We start from the raw sequence: 22,750 nt of genomic DNA on the forward strand, positions 1-22,750 counted from the left end.
TTGACCGAGTTATGGGGGTGGTAAATTTTGACCCATGTCTATATACGAATCTTGGGGTAAGATTTGGACATGAATTTCGACTAAAAAATCTGTGCTCAGATTTGAATGCCAGATTAATCTAGAGGGAAACCCATGAAGATAAAGCCAAACTTCGTGAAAATCTGATGAGATTTGGCCGAGATATGGGGGTGGTAAATTTTGACCCATGTCTATATACGAATCTTGGGGTAAGATTTGGACATGAATTTCGACTAAAAAATCGGTGTTCAGATTTGAATGCCTGATTAATCTAGAGGGAAAACCATGAAGATAAAGCCAAACTTCGTGAAAATCGGATGAGATTTGGCCGAGTTATGGGGGTGGTAAATTTTGACCCATGGGTATATACGAATCTTGGGGTAAGATTCGGACATGCATTTCGACTAAAAAATCGGTGTTCAGATTTGAATGTCAGATTAATCTAGAGGGAAAACCATGAAGAAAAAGCCAAACTTCGTGAAAATCGGATGAGATTCGACCGAGTTATGGCGGTGGTAAATTTTGACCCATGGGTATATACGAATCTTGGGGTAAGATTTGGACATGAATTTCGACTAAAAAATCGGTGTTCAGATTTGAATGCCAGATTAATCTAAAGGGAAAACCATGAAGATAAAGCCAAACTTTGTGAAAATCGCATGAGATTTGACCGAGTTATGGGAGTGGTAAATTTTGACCCATGGGTATATACGAATCTTGGGGTAAGATTTGGACATGCATTTCGACTAAAAAATAGGTGTTCAGATTTGAATGCCAGATTAATGTAGAGGGAAAACCATGAAGATAAAGCCAAACTTCGTGAAAATCGGATGAGATTTGACCGAGTTATGGGAGTGGTAAATTTTGACCCATGGGTATATACGAATCTTGGGGTAAGATTTGGACATGAATTTCGACTAAAAAATCGGTGTTCAGATTTGAATGCCAGATTAATCTAAAGGGAAAACCATGAAGATAAAGCCAAACTTTGTGAAAATCGGATGAGATTTGACCGAGTTATGGGAGTGGTAAATTTTGACCCATGGGTATATACGAATCTTGGGGTAAGATTTGGACATGCATTTCGACTAAAAAATCGGTGTTCAGATTTGAATGCCAGATTAATGTAGAGGGAAAACCATGAAGATAAAGCCAAACTTCGTGAAAATCTGATGAGATTTGGCCGAGATATGGGGGTGGTAAATTTTGACCCATGGGTATATACGAATCTTGGGGTAAGATTTGGACATGAATTTCGACTAAAAAATCGGTGTTCAGATTTGAATGCCAGATTAATCTGGAGGGAAACCCATGAAGATAAAGCCAAACTTCGTGAAAATCGGATGAGATTAGGCCGAGATATGGGGGTGGTAAATTTTAACCCATGGGTATATACGAATCTTGGGGTAAGATTTGGACATGAATTTCGACTAAAAAATCGGTATTTAGATTTGAATGCCAGATTAATCTAAAGGGAAAACCATGAAGATAAAGCCAAACTTTGTGAAAATCGGATGAGATTTGACCGAGTTATGGGAGTGGTAAATTTTGACCCATGGGTATATACGAATCTTGGGGTAAGATTCGGACATGCATTTCGACTAAAAACTCGGTGTTCAGATTTGAATGCCAGATTAATCTAGAGGGAAAACCATGAAGATAAAGCCAAACTTCGTGAAAATCGGATGAGATTTGACCGAGTTATGGGGGTGGTAAATTTTGACCCATGGGTATATACGAATCTTGGGGTAAGATTTGGACATGCATTTCGACTAAAAAATCGGTGTTCAGATTTGAATGCCAGATTAATCTAGAGGGAAAACCATGAAGATAAAGCCAAACTTCGTGAAAATCTGATGAGATTTGGCCGAGATATGGGGGTGGTAAATTTCGACCCATGTCTATATACGAATCTTGGGATAAGATTTGGACATAAATTTCGACTAAAATCGGTGTTCAGATTTGAATGCCAGATTAATCTAGAGGGAAAACCATGAAGATAAAGCCAAACTTCGTGAAAATCTGATGAGATTTGGCCGAGATATGGGGGTGGTAAATTTTGACCCATGGGTATATACGAATCTTGGGGTAAGATTTGGACATGCATTTCGACTAAAAATCGGTGTTCAGATTTGAATGCCAGATTAATCTAGAAGGAAAACTATGAAGAAAAAGCCAAACTTCGTAAAAATCTGATGAGATTTGACCGAGTTATGGGGGTGGTAAATTTTGACCCATGGGTATATACGAATCTTGGGGTAAGATTTGGACATGCATTTCGACTAAAAAATCGGTGTTCAGTTTTGAATGCCAGATTAATCTAGAGGGAAAACTATGAAGAAAAAGCCAAACTTCGTGAAAATCGGATGAGATTTGACCGAGTTATGGGGGTGGTAAATTTTGACCCATGGGTATATACGAATCTTGGGGTAAGATTTGGACATGCATTTCGACTAAAAAATCGGTGTTCAGATTTGAATGTCAGATTAATCTAGAGGGAAAACCATGAAGAAAAAGCCAAACTTCGTGAAAATCGGATGAGATTTGACCGAGTTATGGCGGTGGTAAATTTTGACCCATGGGTATATACGAATCTTGGGGTAAGATTTGGACATGAATTTCGACTAAAAAATCGGTGTTCAGATTTGAATGCCAGATTAATCTAAAGGGAAAACCATGAAGATAAAGCCAAACTTTGTGAAAATCGCATGAGATTTGACCGAGTTATGGGAGTGGTAAATTTTGACCCATGGGTATATACGAATCTTGGGGTAAGATTTGGACATGCATTTCGACTAAAAAATAGGTGTTCAGATTTGAATGCCAGATTAATGTAGAGGGAAAACCATGAAGATAAAGCCAAACTTCGTGAAAATCGGATGAGATTTGACCGAGTTATGGGAGTGGTAAATTTTGACCCATGGGTATATACGAATCTTGGGGTAAGATTTGGACATGAATTTCGACTAAAAAATCGGTGTTCAGATTTGAATGCCAGATTAATCTAAAGGGAAAACCATGAAGATAAAGCCAAACTTTGTGAAAATCGGATGAGATTTGACCGAGTTATGGGAGTGGTAAATTTTGACCCATGGGTATATACGAATCTTGGGGTAAGATTTGGACATGCATTTCGACTAAAAAATCGGTGTTCAGATTTGAATGCCAGATTAATGTAGAGGGAAAACCATGAAGATAAAGCCAAACTTCGTGAAAATCTGATGAGATTTGGCCGAGATATGGGGGTGGTAAATTTTGACCCATGGGTATATACGAATCTTGGGGTAAGATTTGGACATGAATTTCGACTAAAAAATCGGTGTTCAGATTTGAATGCCAGATTAATCTGGAGGGAAACCCATGAAGATAAAGCCAAACTTCGTGAAAATCGGATGAGATTAGGCCGAGATATGGGGGTGGTAAATTTTAACCCATGGGTATATACGAATCTTGGGGTAAGATTTGGACATGAATTTCGACTAAAAAATCGGTATTTAGATTTGAATGCCAGATTAATCTAAAGGGAAAACCATGAAGATAAAGCCAAACTTTGTGAAAATCGGATGAGATTTGACCGAGTTATGGGAGTGGTAAATTTTGACCCATGGGTATATACGAATCTTGGGGTAAGATTCGGACATGCATTTCGACTAAAAACTCGGTGTTCAGATTTGAATGCCAGATTAATCTAGAGGGAAAACCATGAAGATAAAGCCAAACTTCGTGAAAATCGGATGAGATTTGACCGAGTTATGGGGGTGGTAAATTTTGACCCATGGGTATATACGAATCTTGGGGTAAGATTTGGACATGCATTTCGACTAAAAAATCGGTGTTCAGATTTGAATGCCAGATTAATCTAGAGGGAAAACCATGAAGATAAAGCCAAACTTCGTGAAAATCTGATGAGATTTGGCCGAGATATGGGGGTGGTAAATTTCGACCCATGTCTATATACGAATCTTGGGATAAGATTTGGACATAAATTTCGACTAAAAATCGGTGTTCAGATTTGAATGCCAGATTAATCTAGAGGGAAAACCATGAAGATAAAGCCAAACTTCGTGAAAATCTGATGAGATTTGACCGAGTTATGGGGGTGGTAAATTTTGACCCATGGGTATATACGAATCTTGGGGTAAGATTTGGACATGCATTTCGACTAAAAATCGGTGTTCAGATTTGAATGCCAGATTAATCTAGAAGGAAAACTATGAAGAAAAAGCCAAACTTCGTGAAAATCTGATGAGATTTGACCGAGTTATGGGGGTGGTAAATTTTGACCCATGGGTATATACGAATCTTGGGGTAAGATTTGGACATGCATTTCGACTAAAAAATCGGTGTTCAGTTTTGAATGCCAGATTAATCTAGAGGGAAAACTATGAAGAAAAAGCCAAACTTCGTGAAAATCGGATGAGATTTGACCGAGTTATGGGGGTGGTAAATTTTGACCCATGTCTATATACGAATCTTGGGGTAAGATTTGGACATGAATTTCGACTAAAAAATCGGTGTTCAGATTTGAATGCCAGATTAATCTAGAGGGAAAACCATGAAGAAAAAGCCAAGCTTCGTGAAAATCGGATGAGATTTGACCGAGTTATGGGGGTGGTAAATTTTGACCCATGGGTATATACGAATCTTGGGGTAAGATTTGGACATGAATTTCGACTAAAAAATCGGTGCTCAGATTTGAATGCCTGATTAATCTAGAGGGAAAACTATGAAGAAAAAGCCAAACTTCGTGAAAATCTGATGAGATTTGGCCGAGATATGGGGGTGGTAAATTTTGACCCATGTCTATATACGAATCTTGGGGTAAGATTTGGACATGAATTTCGACTAAAAAATCGGTGTTCAGATTTGAATGCCAGATTAATCTAGAGGGAAAACCATGAAGATAAAGCCAAACTTCGTGAAAATCTGATGAGATTTGACCGAGTTATGGGGGTGGTAAATTTTGACCCATGTCTATATACGAATCTTGGGGTAAGATTTGGACATGCATTTCAACTAAAAATCGGTGTTCAGATTTGAATGCCAGATTAATCTAGAGGGAAAACCATGAAGAAAAAGCCAAACTTCGTGAAAATCGGATGAGATTTGACCGAGTTATGGGGGTGGTAAATTTTGACCCATGTCTATATACGAATCTTGGGGTAAGATTTGGACATGAATTTCGACTAGAAATCGGTGTTCAGATTTGAATGCCAGATTAATCTAGAGGGAAAACCATGAAGATAAAGCCAAACTTCGTGAAAATCGGATGCGATTTGGCCGAGATATGGGGGTGGTAAATTTTGACCCATGGGTATATACGAATCTTGGGGTAAGATTTGGACATGAATTTCGACTAAAAACTCGGTGTTCAGTTTTGAATGCCAGATTAATCTAAAGGGAAAACCATGAAGATAAAGCCAAACTTCGTGAAAATCTGATGAGATTTGGCCGAGATATGGGGGTGGTAAATTTTGACCCATGGGTATATACGAATCTTGGGGTAAGATTTGGACATGAATTTCGACTAAAAAATCGGTGTTCAGATTTGAATGCCAGATTAATCTAGAGGGAAACCCATGAAGATAAAGCCAAACTTCGTGAAAATCGGATGAGATTAGGCCGAGATATGGGGGTGGTAAATTTTAACCCATGGGTATATACGAATCTTGGGGTAAGATTTGGACATGAATTTCGACTAAAAAATCGGTGTTCAGATTTGAATGCCAGATTAATCTAGAGGGAAAACCATGAAGATAAAGCCAAACTTCGTGAAAATCTGATGAGATTTGACCGAGTTATGGGGGTGGTAAATTTTGACCCATGTCTATATACGAATCTTGGGGTAAGATTTGGACATGAATTTCGACTAAAAAATCGGTGTTCAGATTTGAATGCCAGATTAATCTAGAGGGAAAACCATGAAGATAAAGCCAAACTTCGTGAAAATCTGATAAGATTTGACCGAGTTATGGGGGTGGTAAATTTTGACCCATGTCTATATACGAATCTTGGGGTAAGATTTGGACATGAATTTCGACTAAAAAATCGGTGTTCAGATTTGAATGCCAGATTAATCTAGAGGGAAAACCATGAAGATAAAGCCAAACTTCGTGAAAATCGGATGAGATTTGGCCGAGATATGGGGGTGGTAAATTTTGACCCATGTCTATATACGAATCTTGGGGTAAGATTTGGACATGCATTTCGACTAAAAAATCGGTGTTCAGATTTGAATGCCAGATTAATCTAAAGGGAAAACCATGAAAATAAAGCCAAACTTCGTGAAAATCGGATGAGATTTGACCGAGTTATGGGGGTGGTAAATTTTGACCCATGGGTATTTACGAATCTTGGGGTAAGATTTGGACATGAATTTCGACTAAAAAATCGGTGTTCAGATTTGAATGCCAGATTTATCTAGAGGGAAAACCATGAAGATAAAGCCAAACTTCGTGAAAATCGGATGAGATTTGACCGAGTTATGGGGGTGGTAAATTTTGACCCATGTCTATATACGAATCTTGGGGTAAGACACGGAGATATGACGTTCCAAAACGACATAGCTCCGCGCGGAGATATGATGATCCAAAACGACATAAAGCCGCGCGGAGATATGACGTTCCAAAACGACATAAAGCCGCGCGGAGATATGACGTTCCAAAACGACATAACTCCGCCTGGAGATATGACGTTCCAAAACGACATAACTCCGCCTGGAGATATGACGTTCCGAAACGACATAACTCCAAAACGACGTAACTCCGCGCGGAGATATGACGTTCGAAAACGACATAACTCCGCGCGGAGATATGATTTTCCAAAACGACATAGTTTCGCGCGGAGATATGACGTTCCAAAACGACATAACTCCGCGTGGAGATATGACGTTCCAAAACAACATAACTCCGCGCGGAGATATGACGTTCCAAAACAACATAACTCCGCGCGGAGATATGACGTTCCAAAACAACATAACTCCGCGCGGAGATATGACGTTCCAAAACGACATAACTCCGCGCGGAGGTATGACATAGCTCGGCGCGGAGATATGACCTTCCAAATCATCACGCTTTTTTTCAAAATAGAGGTCGGTGCGAAAATCGAAACTGTTTCGATGATTATACCCTAACCCACCAAAAATGGGTATAAGGGTATATTGTATTTGTGCAAAATCCAAATGTATGTAACAAAAGCAAAAGGAAGCATCTCCGACCCCATAAAGTATATATATTCTTGATCAGCATCAATAGCCGAGTCGATCTAGCCATGTCCGTCTGTCTGTCCGTCCGTCCGTATGTATTAACGCAAGGATCTCAGAACCTATAAGAGCTAGAGACTTGAAAATTGAGATGTAGGTCCTCCTAGTGCCTGCGCAGATCGAGTTTGCTTCCGATAATCGATAACTTACTCCGTTTCCAAGCAATCGATAAAAATCGATATCGATATCCTGTTTTTTGGGCAATTTTGGTAAATAATAAGAGCTAGAGGCACAAAACTCGACAATTAGCTTCTAAAATAGAATATATATATATGCATTTGATGTGGGAAGAAGAGGGTTCAAGGTATCCCCTAGTCGGGAGCTCCCGACTAGAACCTCTTACTTGTTTTTTTCTTAATCGTTCGTAATTTGAGTTGCATTGGGACAATTGAAGCCCAAAATTGAAGAATTCACAGCTCAAGCTGAAAGTTCGCAACAGTTAAAACGAGAAATTCCAACAAGTTCGCATTGTGGCGTTTTGTAAGGTGTGCGGCGTGCGTAAGACCGTGTGTGTGTGTGAGTAAATGATTATGTGTGTGTTGGTGCGTTAGTTCAGTGTGTGCGCATCTTGAGGAGCAAAACTTTTAACTTTAGTACACAACTTACCTCAACTTCTGCTGTTGTAAAAATTTGTCAAGTTTGGGCTCGTTGCTTGTGACTTCGTCCTGCGTCCTGTGTCCTCCTTCCCGCGTCCTGCGTTAGCGACCTGCAACCTGCGCCCCTCTGTCTCGAGTGGTTCAATTTCAGAGTCGGCTATGCTGAAACTTTCTGTTGCAGTTGCAACAAAGTTCGTTTGCCGTAATTGATGCACTCAAAGGCGGCGGCATGCGAAAGGATCAAGGCGACAGCCGAAACTTTGTGTCCAGTCGGAGACGCACGTTTTGCAGGTGATAAATTTCGAAAAGACATTTTAATTGATTTCAGGTTTAGTTTTAATATTAAATGCCACACACACACACGAACAGACATCGCCCGCACCTAACCCAACATTCGAATCGTGACAAAATTGCAATATGTGAGGTTTCAATTAAAAATTTAGGTTTTCCACGGGGGCGGGAACGAACTCTTGATGTCATTGTTGCCAAAAAGGAGCAGCAGCAGCAGCAGCAGGCTCAAGGAGCGTGTTGTGGTATTGCTACAGCACACAGGAAAGAGAGAAAGTGGGCAACAGGAGAACTACATGACATGGCAGTGTGTGGAACGAAGGCTGCAACTCAAATACCCAAATTCGAAAAGACAAACGCCAGACGACAAATGGACAGGCGGACGACCCCAGGCAGAGTAGGGGTTGGTGGGGCTGGCGCATGAATAAATTTCCAAGCAGTTGAAATGTTGAACAGAGCGGGTTTTGCTTTGTTTTGGCGCCTCAGCTTATGCAACATAAAATGATCAGGACATGAGAAGCAGGCAGCAGGCAGAAGGCCTCGGCAGCAGTTGCAACAGTCGGCGCTGCATGCGGTTTGCGGTGGCATTTTACTTGCTGCATAGTTTGCCGGCAAGCGGACGACTTGCGCTTGAGTTCGAGTTCGAGTTCGAGTTTGGTTTGAGCGTACGCTCAACTTGCGCTACAAAACCCACAAAAATAAAGCAAAGACGACAACGACGACGACAAAGTATGCCAACAATGCATAACTTTTTGCAGCTCCCAACTCTCTCTGTCAGGGTGTATGTGTTTCAGTGTGTGTGTGTGCGAAAAATTAGAACCGCAAATCATTTTGAAAACAATGCATATGCCATGTCATATATGAGGCAGGCAAATGGCTAAAGACTTGCGTTCCGCCCACTCTCAGCCCTCAGCGCTTTGCTATCGCCAACCCTGTCTCAGTTCTAAAGCGCTCAAAATAAATTTTGAAACTGCAATTTAAAGTGCAAGACGAGACTGCAAACTGAGCACACGTTTTCTAATAACTCGCCTTAAGGTTTGGCCCGTGAGCCTGGTTTTCCATATCTGTGCACGCAGGCTTGGCTTTTCACCTCTTACCTCTTGGCTCGTGTACTTTCTTTTCTTTTTGTTTATTAATTGAACTTCATTAATTTTTCAAAGTAAGATACTGAAAATCAGCACATCTTTCAATATATACTTAGTTCTCCAATTACAACAAATTCCCTGAACCCTTTCTTAACAATAGGCTTCATGCTTAATAACATTTTGAGTTCAAAATGAAAGCTTCTGTTTCTCACTTTCTCCATGTGTATTTTTCGCCACTTTAACTTTTACCCTCTATTCCTCTATTGTCCTACAGTTTGAAATACAGTGAAATCAGCGTTAAAAACTCAAAAATTGTAAAACAATTGGCACCAAACTGCAAGTGCACAATTGGTGAAATACCGCCATTTCCAGGGCTGGAGCTCTTGAAGTTATAAAAATGCATATAATATATATATAAAATAAACAATTTTATCTACAAACAAGTTTTCAACTCAATATACCCAACCGAAAAATAACAATTTAACACGCAATAAAACACAAACAATTCAATCATAATAAATATGTGCAGAGTCTACTCGGTTATAGGTGTAACGCTTACAAACAAACATATTTTTGATAGCTCTTTATCTGCTCAATGCCAACCTTATAACTTTATATAATTGAGCTCATATCCGAACTTCTTCCCAGACGATAGTTAACACTATGGTAACCATAATTGAGGATTTGAGTACAAGGCATATTACACTCACACTTGTATAATTTCAGCACACAACGAGCTTAAGACCTAGTTGTCATAGCCCAATTAAATTTCAGCCCATGCTATAGTTGGTGAAGGTACATAAGCTATGTATAGATAAACACTCTGTTTGGATATTAAGCGAGACATATTCAACATTAAAAGCTAAGAAGGCGAACCCAAAGAAAGCCTTTCTTTTTGGCGCAATTGCAGCTGTTTTGGATTTAATTGAACGACTTCCGTGGAATTCATATGCGATCAGTTTCAAGTTTTCGTTCGTTTAATATGGCTTAATTGTATACCCTGTTGATGGGCTCGGCTCGCTGTGTAACGCTGTACTATTAATTAAGACATTTACATTGCGAACTTTCTATCTTAATTAATACTGGTATTGATGTCGCCCACCCACTGTGCCCACTACGTGTCACTGACTTCTGAATTCGGGGTGTTCATAATCCGTATTTACTCGCTGTGTATAGCGAGCAGCCTTTCACCCCTGCATTATGTCTATATACAAATATGGCACATTCAAGCATGCATATGTATGTAAATAATGGCTCAGTAACACGGCCCGGCCCGCCCATGCCACACGACACATTCACCATTCAGCATGCCCCATACCCCGTGCCGTCTCGTTGCCTTGTTTGCAATTTAATATTCATTTTGAAAAGCCCATTTACATTTGCGCTTTTGTGGCACCTTTGCGTGTGCTTCACCCTTTTTTCTGCACTCGCAATGAGTGCTACGACCGGTAACGGCTGTGGCAGCAGCAACGTCAGCGAGCCTCGGACGTGCAACACGGCGTATGCGTAATCTAAGCAAAGCCTCTTGCTTTTGTTCAACTTAATTCAACGACCGACGACCGACAACCGGCAAACGGCAATCGGCAAACGGCAAACGGCGAATGGCTACCAGCTGCAGTTCATTCTATAAGTCCAAGCCGAAGCACGGGAATGTCAGAGTGTCCAACACATCCCACTTTCCACCCCCTGCATGGTAGCCAAAATGTGCAGCTGTTGATTTATAGACACAATGTAGACGTCCATGCCTGAATTCGAGTGAAAGCCATCATCAAAGCTGTTCAGACTGTGCCGACTGACGACTGGCAACTGGCAACTGGCAACTGGCAACAGGCAAATGGCGACCGTCGTCTGATGCGCCACGAACAGCTGCTGATTGCTGCTGCTGTTGCAACACAACTCCAGCCAACCTTATCCGAGCCCCTTTCGTTTGCACTTAGCTGACATTCGTCGTCAATGAAGCTGCAAGCGCCGGTGGTGTAGTGGCGAGCATGGTTGTATCCCAAGCAGCAGATCCGGGTTCGATTCCCGGCCGGCGCACGACGTGTGTGTCTATCAAGGACACGCATTTTTTTAAATATTGCGAATGGCATTCACTTAGCTTTCGCAGTCTAAGGCAAGGACAACGCCAATGACACTCTGGTAACTGGAAGCTCGTGATTGAATTTGGAATGGAAATTCTGACGTTTCCTTACTAAAGATACTTTCCCCAGTTTTATTCGAGCTATTCATCTGCAATCACCTAAATTGTTTTCGTGATAAAAGAAAAGTTAATACAACGCATAGATTGTGCATATGGACACCTACCTAAGATGACTGATTAAACCAAAGTTGATATGAAGCAAATTAATTGGGCCACTTATTTATTTTGTTTGAGTAGGACTTTAAAAGAAAATCTAATGTCATGTGTAAAATTGCTTTTAATTAACTAAATTTAGCTCACGTTAAACTTAAAGCGCATTTATTTGATGCTCTGTAGGAGCCTCTCTGATTGAACTTGGAATATCCTTAAAGTAAAAGCTTAACTTTCTCAAAGTCATTGAGTTCTATTGATAGTGCCAGCATTAATCAAATCGTTCCCCAATATCAATAATCTATATTCAATCAATCAAAGCTCTTACTCATACCACCATACAATAAGAGTATAGAGTTGCCGCCTCAATCAAAATACTCTACCTTTGACAGCAAGGCTGCAAATACATAGTGCAAGCACTTTGCAAAGGCAATTACCCAGAAATTCTGGCGAAGGCAATTGAAACTCGAGCGGGGACCAATTAATTGTGCCCGTCGCGTGCCAAGAGTAATGCTGCCGGTGCCGGTCGAAAAACGGACAATACAATGAGAATTTTACTGTTTTTATAATATTGGTTTTCATTTGTTTTTCGTTTGGCTTGATTCTAACAGCGCGTAGTAGAAACAATGTAGCCTTGTTTTCGTACATTTCTTTCGGGCAGAAGGAGTTTGTTGTTTCGGTGCATCAAGACAAGGTCAATTTTATTTTACTTTTGAAAGTGCATATGCTAACCCATTAAAACTAGACTGCAGGTTTTTAGACCCAATTAGGCACGAGTATATAGCAGATAGTAAAAAGTTGTTGTATTGCTTACAATAAAAAATTGGCACGTGCAAATCAAGAAACGAGTTAAGTGCGATTGACTGATTGGTGATCAACGCACAATCCAAACCCTATGAGCTAGGAAGGTTAATATTTTTACTATGTTAAGGTGCACGATAAGTCGGGGTTTTGGAAAAACCCAAAAAACATTTTCCAAGTTCTTAGATTGAATTCATTTAAGGGGTATTTCACATTGTTCAAAATCAAATGAACCCCACCTTGGTTGATATGGGGTCGAGCATTTGGTGGCTAAAGTTTCGTGTTGCAGCGATATTTAAAGTTCCACCGAAACTGTGGTAAACAAATCTCAACCATCTTAAATGGAAGATGTGGATCAACTGTTGTGCGAAAAATCTAAACGGAGCGAAAATCACTGACTCCAATTTGTAGCGCCATATGAACTTCCAGCTCATTTTCACATGTTCGCAAAATATAACTTAAGACGGCGTGCTCAAAATAAAAGGAACGGGAAACAGGTGGAGAAAATTTAAAGAAAGAAACGTATACGTAACTCGCGTTTTTTTTAATATTCCACTACTTCAAGCTAGAGCATTGTAATTTGGTAAATACACACATTTGAATACCATATTTATGCCCTAAATATCATGGAAATCGGATACCAAACATAGAAGTTTTCAATACTGTGGCGCAGGCTGCTGCGTTCGTCTCGCAGTCGCACATGAACTCTGGTGCATACGCACTTAAGATTTCATATTGGGCTTTATTTTAGGATTTTAAGAATTCCAAACAGAGTTAAATGGTTTGTTATTGCCAATATTGTAAAATTTCCCAAATGGAAGTTTTAGTAAAATTATCAGCTTTCTTTGCGCTTACAGTTTGCACCGTTCGGTTAGTCAGGACAAACACATTTACAGATATAGATGGTAAGCTAATAAAATTGAGCAATGTTAAGGCTAAAAGCTCATTAACTAAAGGTACTAATTTCGCTCATAAAGGGCGATTCCCCTCGCTGTGTTGGAGAATGTTGTGCTGTACTTTATATGTATGCCTCATCATATGTATGAAGCATTCGATAAGCATATGGCAGCCCTCGAATGCAATTTGCCAGCGGAGCTGCGGGGCAGAATGGGCCAAAAGGTTAGCAGGAATCGGGGTCCTGCAGTCGGTGCGGCCACAACCGCCGTCATTTCAACGAGGCTAACAAAGCGTCGGCTAGCGGAAACTGGTAAAGTCGCGTTCCTGCTGCTGCCAGTCCAGAACAGGAAACCACGCGTTCTCCACTGAATGCAGAGTCCTGGCACAAATGCGAACGAACTCAATTCAAAGGCGACCACTCAGATAGTAAAAAAAAAAAAAACAGGAAAAAGAAAATATGAACTGAACTTTGCTTTTGAGTGTGCGCGCGCGTGTAAGTCTGACTATGTATTTGGGCTAAACTAATGAAATGATTCGTGGAAGCGGGTGGCTAACAGACCCATCCGTGCCAGCATCCAGAATCATTGGCAGCAGCCACAGCTTCCGCCTCGATCGAAAGCCCAATTTGAAAACCCATCTCAGCTGCGCTGACGGCTATACTCGCGCCGGAGCCGATGGCCGTAGGTGTGCGCGCAGAGGCGAAAGGAGTCTAGGTATCGATCCATGCACAGATGGATGCAGCTCTGCTCCGGTCCGCTCAAGTGGTCGCGCGGCTTTGTCACGCACTTCTCGAAGCACTTGCAGGTGACAGTGGCTAACAGCTCCTGGACATTGGCCAGCGCAATCTGTTGCTTCAGCTGGGTCATTAACTCCTTTGGTTCTACATCGGATCCACGCTCCATTTTCCCTTTTTCTACTCTCTCGGTCTCGGTCTCGGACTCGCTCCGCTAACTCTCATTTAACTAAAATTTGTTTCTTTGGTTCTGCGCTCGAACCGATTTTGAATACGTCCTGAGTAAAATTACATACCATTTAGCCCACAGCTAGCTTTGTCATATCGAACCTATTTAGTCAGCCTGAAACTACACTCAAAGGCTGCTCCTTGTCAGGGTTGAGCCTGTTTCGGCTGCTGGAAAAGGTATTTCTTTAGCTCCGTTTGCAATCGATTCGCGTAGATAGGAGTGTCCATATAGCAAACAATACACATTTGAAATGTATACTGTTTCGGCATAAAAAACCAATTCGCTTTCGATTGGAACATGCAGTGCGCTTCCACCCGCAGGATACCATGATGGAACTCGAGCGATTGGGCGAGAACTTCACGCACGACACCCAATCACTGGGCTCATGCTTATAGATGGTAAACTAAACACCCAGTCAGAGTGTTCCACGTCTTGATGGTCTGCTCCCGAAAGCCTGACACGATCTGACGGCAATCAGCCGAGAAGGCAACCGAGAGAACGTATTTGGTGTGTCGCCCGACGAGTAGCCTTGCCGGCAGCCAAATCCCACCTGCGTAAAGTCTGATCCCTAGAGCCGGACAGAGCATAGTTGTCATCGGACAAAAGCACAGCATTTCTGATGACGGGTGAATGACAGTTCAAACGCTTCTGGGAACAGCCGTCAATTTACAGACAATTAAAGTCTTATCACGCGATGCCGAATGACGGTATCAGGATCCCTGGGGTTGGTGGCTGACCCAGCCATTCGTCGCACGTAGCTGAACCAATTTACCATTCCCTTTCCTACTTTCCGAATAGAAATGTGTGTATTTAATTTAAGTTTATTTTCAAATATCATTTGTCCAAGTATTTTCCGCAGCAAGGGGTTTCAAAAACTTCGTCAAACAAGTTGCGGCTCACAACTAAGGTTCGCTTTTAAATTGAAAGCTCCAGAATGTCCTGAAACTTATGCAGAAAAGGACATTCATGATCAAATTGGGACAGATCGAAGCTGCTATCATCATCAATGTACATTTTTAGATAAACCATTTTTTCGTAGTCTTAGCAGAGGGCTCCACGTGGTGTTTAGAACTATCTTCAAGCTTTCTATCTAAAACCTTTCTAACCTAACGAGAAAGAAGGGCTATAAGGAAGACCACCAAGTAAGCGCGTACGAAATGGATCAGTACACTCTCATCTCTACCAAGCGAAAGACTATGAAAGTGAAGTTTAGTTACAAGGTTGACTAGCTTATAGGGTATACAATAAATTGGTATGACAATGATAGGATATTTCGAATGAAGGTGTTGTGAGCATAGCCTAATAAAAATAATTGGATTTAAATAATTCGCCTGGTTGATAAATCACAGTGGTGTACTTCCTCTGAAACATGACACTGTTTGATCTGATCGCCGAAGATCGCCTTTAACTCTGTGCAATTAAAACTGACTCAGTGACAAATGTGAAAATTGTAATATTTAGAGGAAGTCAGGTCAAGTCAGTCTGAATCTATCGCTGAAACTGAGGGAGATATTTATATATACTGTATACATTTGAAGTTTTACGTTGTTTAGTTTTAGGGGAAACCAAAAAAAAAAAACGTGTACCCTATAATAAGCATTACAAAAATGGTGCCCCGAGAACCCTGATTAAAATCGATATTGGTCGAAACAACACAATTCTAATTCAATTGTCAAGATTATTAAGTTTTAACATTCATAATTTGTTTGGCATATACGACGTGTGTCTGAACGCCACAGTAGTCTCTGAGATTGATGTTCTCCTATAGATGCCTTATATTGAATCAAATAAGCTGTGAGCTCGGTTCCACTTTGACTAACTCTCATAGTGGGCAGCATAAATAGGATTTGGTCTGATAAGCACTGACCCTTCCTTATCCATTACCAGTTTAGCAGTAATTTCAGCAAGTTCTGCATTTAATGTACGCACGTCGTTATAGCCTCCCTCTAAGAAGAGGAACTGCTATTAAGACTTAAAGAAAAAGTAATTAAGAACTCTGAGCTCGAATGATACGAGCTGTGGAAATAATGTTTGCCGAGCTCTTGCGCTTGCAATGCAAAATTTCTTGGCAAATCTAATCCAATCAGATCTAACCAAGGAAATCCAGACGCATAAGCTTGTTCTAGGCAACCTAGATATGTCCAGAAATACGCATATTGTCGCTCGAACATTTTCAGTTCACAGAAGCATGTTTCGCACTTTCTTCTTCGGGACTTAGTGCTTACTTAGTGCAAGGGCTCGCCAGAGGATATCAGCTTTGCTAATCGTCGAATACCCGTAGTTAAAAGGGTGCGAAGCCCAAGATACAAGGTACAGAAAATTGACATGCTGTCGTTTACAATTCTCAACCAGTTAAGTTAGACAGTTAGACAAATGATTCCTTGTTATTTGTTAGTGTTTAGTATTTATATAAAAAAAGTAACCAACATTGACCGGTAAAATATAGAGTTTTAACTTTCAAGGGAAGTTCTACTAAGGTCCATGAAGAACAATTGCGTCCTATGGATGCATTTTGCTTCATATGCTTGTCAAGTCACAGATGAGCCACTTCGTCCACTGTCAGTATCTGCTACGGTGTGTAATTAGAAAGCAGGAGCAGGAGCAGGAGCTGGAGATCCAACTGGACCTAAAGCTGGTTGCAGGTAACCAGTCCACAAAACCTGATATATGCACTCACAAAGTCATATGTACTTAGCTCTGAAATCGCAGCTGTTGACAGCAGCTGCACACAGGACTCTTAGGACTGTCTGGATTGTAATGCGCATACAGTTTAAGCCTGCTTCCCCTGCTGCCAAAATACTTCCGGTTGGGCAACTGCTGGTAACATGTTTGTCGGGCCAGCTTTAAGCCGCCCACGAAATTGTGGCGGTTTCTGGCCCTCAATTGAGATTTGTTTAGTGCTTTAATTCAGGAAATTCAGATGCTAAAAAGCACCTACTGTCACGTTTTATATTGATATTTAAAAAACAACCAACAACTAACAACCAACAACTAACAACAAATGGCTGAACAAATTTCTGCGCATTTCCCATTTGCCAGCGCCGCTCGCGCTGTACGTGCCACAACGAGAGTCGAGTGAGAAGCGAGTAGCGAAAAGCGGGGAGGCAGGGAGGCGGGCAGCCCCTAACCCATTGGTAGGCGGATGCAGGCGGCCACGTACCAATGGAAATGGCATTGGCAACGCCAAAGCCAGCGACACGGCACGGAAATTGCAATTGAGTGCAAATTGCTGGATTCGGGAGCTGGCGGTGCGACGGGCAGGCTCGGTCCGAGGCGGGGGCTATAACATCAAAGAGCAGCGAAGAAGTTTTCAGCCTGAGTGGGTCAACAGATTGAAGTAGCTTTGTTTTTACCTTTGCCTTCAACTCGACGTCGAAGCTTACGGAACGGCCAATTCCTAAATATTTCATAAGTTGCAGCTCTTAACTCGAGCGGCGAATAAATAAATCTGCCTGAGATTTCCGTGCTTGGGACAGGCTGGGCCGTTACGTATGAATGGCTCCAAGTGGGCCCAGAGGAGGCGGCTTTAATCCGTCGGTGGGTAGCTTTAAGGATTCCCGCTTCTGGTAAATGGTAAACAATTGGCTACCTACCACGCGCACGCACAACGACAGGCAGACCTCAATTAATGCCACTTCTTATCCTGGACCAGGCCAGATGGCTGCTCCTTCTGCCCTGGTCATTGCATGGGCTTTGCTTGCTCTCGACTTTAACGTTTCAGAGACGGTGCGAGACAACGTGTCGATTATCACGTTCGGGCGGGATTTTTATCGCGCGAAAATCGCCAGAAAGTCAACTTCAAATTAACTTGCTCAAAAATACGCGAACAATCATGCAACAATCAATAAAAAATGTTACTTAAGCAGCATTGTTTTCATACTATGTACAGGCAAATGTCCGGGTAGCTACTAATTATGTTTATTATATACATATATGTTCGAAAACTTCTAGTTACAATTGGAAGAAGAATTCTCATTGACGAAGGACAGTGTTTCTTAAGCGACTTGCTAATATTTTAGCCTGTCACGGGCTATTTTCTGTTTTATCTTATCTATTTGAGAGGTATCTGAGAGTCTGGGTCTCCCCACAAGAACACTCACTAGCTTTTTAAATATCGTTCAGAAAGTAAAAAGAGCACATTGGTCAAAGACTACCTAAGAGCTCCCACAAAGATCGATCCAAACATGTCTCCAATATAAATTTGGCCTCTTTAAGCTTTAATTGGACTTTAGCCCAGTCAGTTGCAGGCAACTGCAACATTTCTATTTAATTTTTTGATTAATTTTAAGAAATATACATGTATTTTACGTAATTGTTTTAGACTTTACTATTAAAATATTTATGCTACTAAAAGTCAAGGATGTCGACTGTGTCAAGTGCTTCTGCAACCCGATTAAAAATAAATTGCATATCAAACTGCACAAGGCGTTTTTTCTCGGATGGCTTTGAACATTTTAATTGGAATTTAAGACGAAGTCACACAAATTAAATGAAAATTCAACAATATTAAATCCTCAAATACTCATACGACTGACTACATTCACATTTATTTACACACAAATTTACTTGGATTGTGAATTGCAATTTGTTTTCCTTGTCATAATTTCGATATCATTTGATTTATAATTCTATAACGTTTAAATGAAAAGAGACCTTGTTGCAGGCAATATGATTATATAAAAAGAGCCTTAAATTAATATGTACTTCAAAGGCTGCGAAAAATATTCCGAATTTGTCATTGCTGGACGAGCGGTTACCTTTTATGAGGACATTTTGTGACCAATGGCCTATCGATAGGTCAAAAGAAAAGAGTTTAATTAACAACAAATTGTAAGACAAATCACAACGATTCACAAGGAGTCTAAGCCAGACGGTTTTCAATTTATTTTAGGTTCTACAACATTAATATATATTTAGGAAGATTTATTCATTGAAGAAAACTCATACGCACAAGTACTCATTCAAGCAATAATTTTATTGGTGAGTAGTAAGCCATAAATAACTGACTGGCTCACGGCTCAATTGATGATGGGTTTCACACTTTTTGGAAAATCCACTCCCATAAGTGAAAACAAGCTGTCAAACATAGAATGAGAGAAAGTTTAATTCTCATTTGATCGGCTTCAAACAAATTTTTAATGATTTACATTATAAAATATAAGGCACGTGCTTTGCCGATTTTGGAAAATCCATCCCGTAGTCGGAAAATGGGTGCATTTTGTTTTATGTATCTTTGAATATTCTAAAAAGTGTGAACCACGTCTTCAATAAATTCTAACAATGATCTTAAAAACTCAGCTATGCGAGGATTGTATACAAAATATAGCAGATTCGTACAATCATTTAGCCCCAATGTTGCGGGAGAAATTGTCCAATTCCCTGTCTTACATCGTATACAGTCAGCTTTTAGCTGTAACTGTTTGATATTATGTAGGTTAAGCCCAAAATAGTCATTACAGGGTATACAATACCGTGTTTCCTTGTGTGTGTGCTTATGTTAATACAGCAATACCTGTAAATGACAAGCAAATGCTTGCTTTAAATACATTGATTAAAATCGACTTAAAAACCACATAAGAGGCTCCGAAATCGGAATCGAACTGAACTAAGCTGAGCCAAATGAATGCGTAGCGGAGTATGAGGTTGAAAGCAAGCAGTCCTTGCACAGCATGCTTGGCCCAGGGCATTGATATTGTCGGACTGACTCGGACACATGCAGGGCGTCATTTATGCGGGCTCACAAACAACACAAGGCATACGCACACAAACACACACACACACATATATATATATATATACACTAGCGAACGCTCAGGTAAATAGGCTGCACTTTAAACCAAACACAGAACAACACTGCCCAATCTTTCTGTGTAATGGGCACTTCTCCACACGACACCAAACCGGAAATCAGAACTCCAAGTGTGCCTAAATTTCATCAGGCATAGGCATTTGCTACAAACCTACAAATGTCCCGTACCTCTCATCAGTTTAAGCTGCATCTGTGTGTATGTGTAAATGTGTATGTGTGTGTGTGTAATGGCTGCTTGTCGAAGTGCCTGTAAATGTCATGGACAGGCACACATGGAAAAATATTTTAATAACTACTCGTACTCCATTTACCGACCAAACGTTTTCATTAGCCAACAAAAAGAGCAGCGCCAGAGAGAAAGAGAGAAAGAGAGAGAGAAAGGGAGATATAGGGGAAGAGAAAGAGAGCAGTTAGAGGGAATAATAACAATCGATTGTGTGCACAAAGTGTTTGTTGTACCTATACCCTGTACCCTGTAAGCCACATGGGTCATATCAATTTAATACATGTTACTTTTATCTAAATGTCAAATGCGCTGCAATGACAGCTGCATTTTAACCTGCAGCTAAGGCACATGACAACTTTAAATTAAATTGAATGCATAGTGAACAAACAAGTTTTGTTCACCCGCGGCTGGATGCTGGATTCGAAATACAAACTGTATTCAATAATTGTTATTGACTTGAGTCGTACTCATTTTCAGTCACAAAATGTTGATTGACTTAGTGCAATAATGCAGTCCAATATGCAATTAGGCATACATTTATTTAATTGATCTCAGTTTTGATCTTTGCTTAACATATTGTGTCAGAGTTATCCGCGCTAATTTCTGATTATGTGAGGAGTCGATTGTATTATTATTTCCTTTAATAATGCTCAAATCTGTATTCTTATATTTACATCAAATTTATTTTTGAAAATTAAAAATGAACACTTTTAAAATGTTAAAGTTGTATATAAATTACATTTATTTTTGAGGCTTTTTATTGGAATAATTGAAAAAAACAAAACGAAAGCAAATAAAGCTAAATAAGTTCAGAGCCTATTAAACAGTTTGTCTGAAACATAAGATAAAACTTTCCTACTTAGAGTTGCTTAGTATAGTATATAAAAAATCTAAAATATGGCCTTACACAGAGTAAAAATGTTTTAAAGGAATTAGCTGCATTTTAAAGTGCCCTATCTTTATCCACAGCCTCATAGTCATTGTCATCGACAACATTATCATCATCCTCTTCATTATGCTCATCATCATTGTAATCGTCAGGCGGGAGACAGTGCAAAGTCCAAACAACATTGTTATTATTTTTAAAAGCGATTTTCGCGTGCTATACGCAGCTGTGCTCGTTAAAAGCACAAACAAATGCCAGGTCCAACAGCATCCCCCAGCTGGATGTTGCATTCGATCGGAAAAGCGGAGCCCACTCCCATCCCATTGCCCCATTGCCGGTCAGACACATGAACATGAACAGCAGTTAGCTCGCGATGTAAGTCATTTATTGAAAATCCACCGCAGTGGGCAGACGGGTTATCGATAAGGATGAGGAGAATATTTGGGCGAAATGGGATCGGCGGGGGGCGGAGGAGGGCCAAGTATGACAAACAATAGCCAAATGGCTTTTTCCTACAACAACAATTTTTCAATATGCTCCCAACCAAAAATGACCAAAAGAGTTGGCAGGCCAGAATGATGCGGAAAATGTGTTGCTCATGGGTGGTGGCGGGAAAGCGGCTGACGGAAATCGAAGGTTCAACCATATGTGGCTGTTGTTGTTTTCATGTTGTTTCTGTAGTTGTTGTTGTTGTTGTTATCGTCGTTGTTGTACTCGTTATTGTTTTTATTATTCCGCATTGTGTGCGTTGCCGAGACCGAGGCCAGGGCCAACGCGCTGCCGACCAAGGCTAAGGAACATTCGTTGGTCGATTGTCGCTGCCATTAAGTGAGCATAAATGTGACAACAACAACAACAGAAACAACACCAGCAACTCCAACAGCAACAACAACAACGATAACAACAATAACAACAATAACCAAAAGCAACGGAAGGCACAAACAAGGCTGCGCCTGGCCCCGATCCTGTCCAGCTCGCTGAATGTTTGTTTATCCATATCCCGCTCCTCTGTCCCACTCAGTGCTCTGTCCCTCTTTTCACCCTTGCTCCCTCCTCTACAGGATTCAGTTTCAGCTGCTGCTCGCTGCGAGAGACCTTTAAATAAAAATGGTCTGAAAATAAACTTTAATTTGTGACATTGGCCAGTAGAGATGGGTGCAACGGCCAAAAGGAATAGGAATGGTAGTGGGAATGGGAATGGGAATGGAGTGTGAATCGGAATCGGAATGGAAATGGAAATGAAAATGGGATTGATGTCAATTGTATGCATGCACATACATACACGCATACGTCCGATAACGATAACGATATTGTGACACATTTGAATATTGGATCTCATCTGAAATGGATGACATTTGTTATTCGATTTCGACTCGATTCTATTCCATTTAATGGCTTCAGCAGCCACAACGCAATTGTCAGTACGAGAATGTGTTAAGAGTTTTGAATGCATTTTCATTTCGTCACGTAATGCGTATTTAATTTACTCTTACGTTATACGTTACGTTGCATAGACAACTGGAATACACTGATATTGTTGTAACTTTTTGGCACATTTCACTGCACTTCTAAAAGAGTACTCTCACCTGGTCTAATCTTGTCAACAACTAGGCGTACATGCCAAAAAGTCC

The 22,750-nt window shown here is 40.6% G+C and overlaps 1 protein-coding gene and 1 non-coding gene across 2 annotated transcripts; one reads left to right on the forward strand and one right to left on the reverse strand.

Moving 5' to 3' along the window:
* The first annotated feature begins 11,213 nt into the window (after positions 1-11,213).
* Positions 11,214-11,285, forward strand: Trnag-ccc. The gene has a single exon. It is a non-coding gene; the product is annotated as a tRNA-Gly (tRNA).
* A 2,411-nt stretch (positions 11,286-13,696) lies between these two features.
* Positions 13,697-14,263, reverse strand: LOC115765324 (mitochondrial import inner membrane translocase subunit Tim13-like). Its single transcript, XM_030708825.1, has one exon. The coding sequence runs from the start codon at positions 14,136-14,138 to the stop codon at positions 13,875-13,877; it is 264 nt and encodes an 87-aa protein (XP_030564685.1). The 5' UTR covers positions 14,139-14,263; the 3' UTR covers positions 13,697-13,874.
* Positions 14,264-22,750: the final 8,487 nt, after the last annotated feature.

The sequence above is a fragment of the Drosophila novamexicana genome, unplaced genomic scaffold (genome assembly GCF_003285875.2).
Source record: "Drosophila novamexicana strain 15010-1031.04,08,12 unplaced genomic scaffold, DnovRS2.1 tig00000960-arrow-arrow-pilon, whole genome shotgun sequence".
NCBI classification, from domain to species: Eukaryota; Metazoa; Arthropoda; class Insecta; order Diptera; family Drosophilidae; genus Drosophila; species Drosophila novamexicana.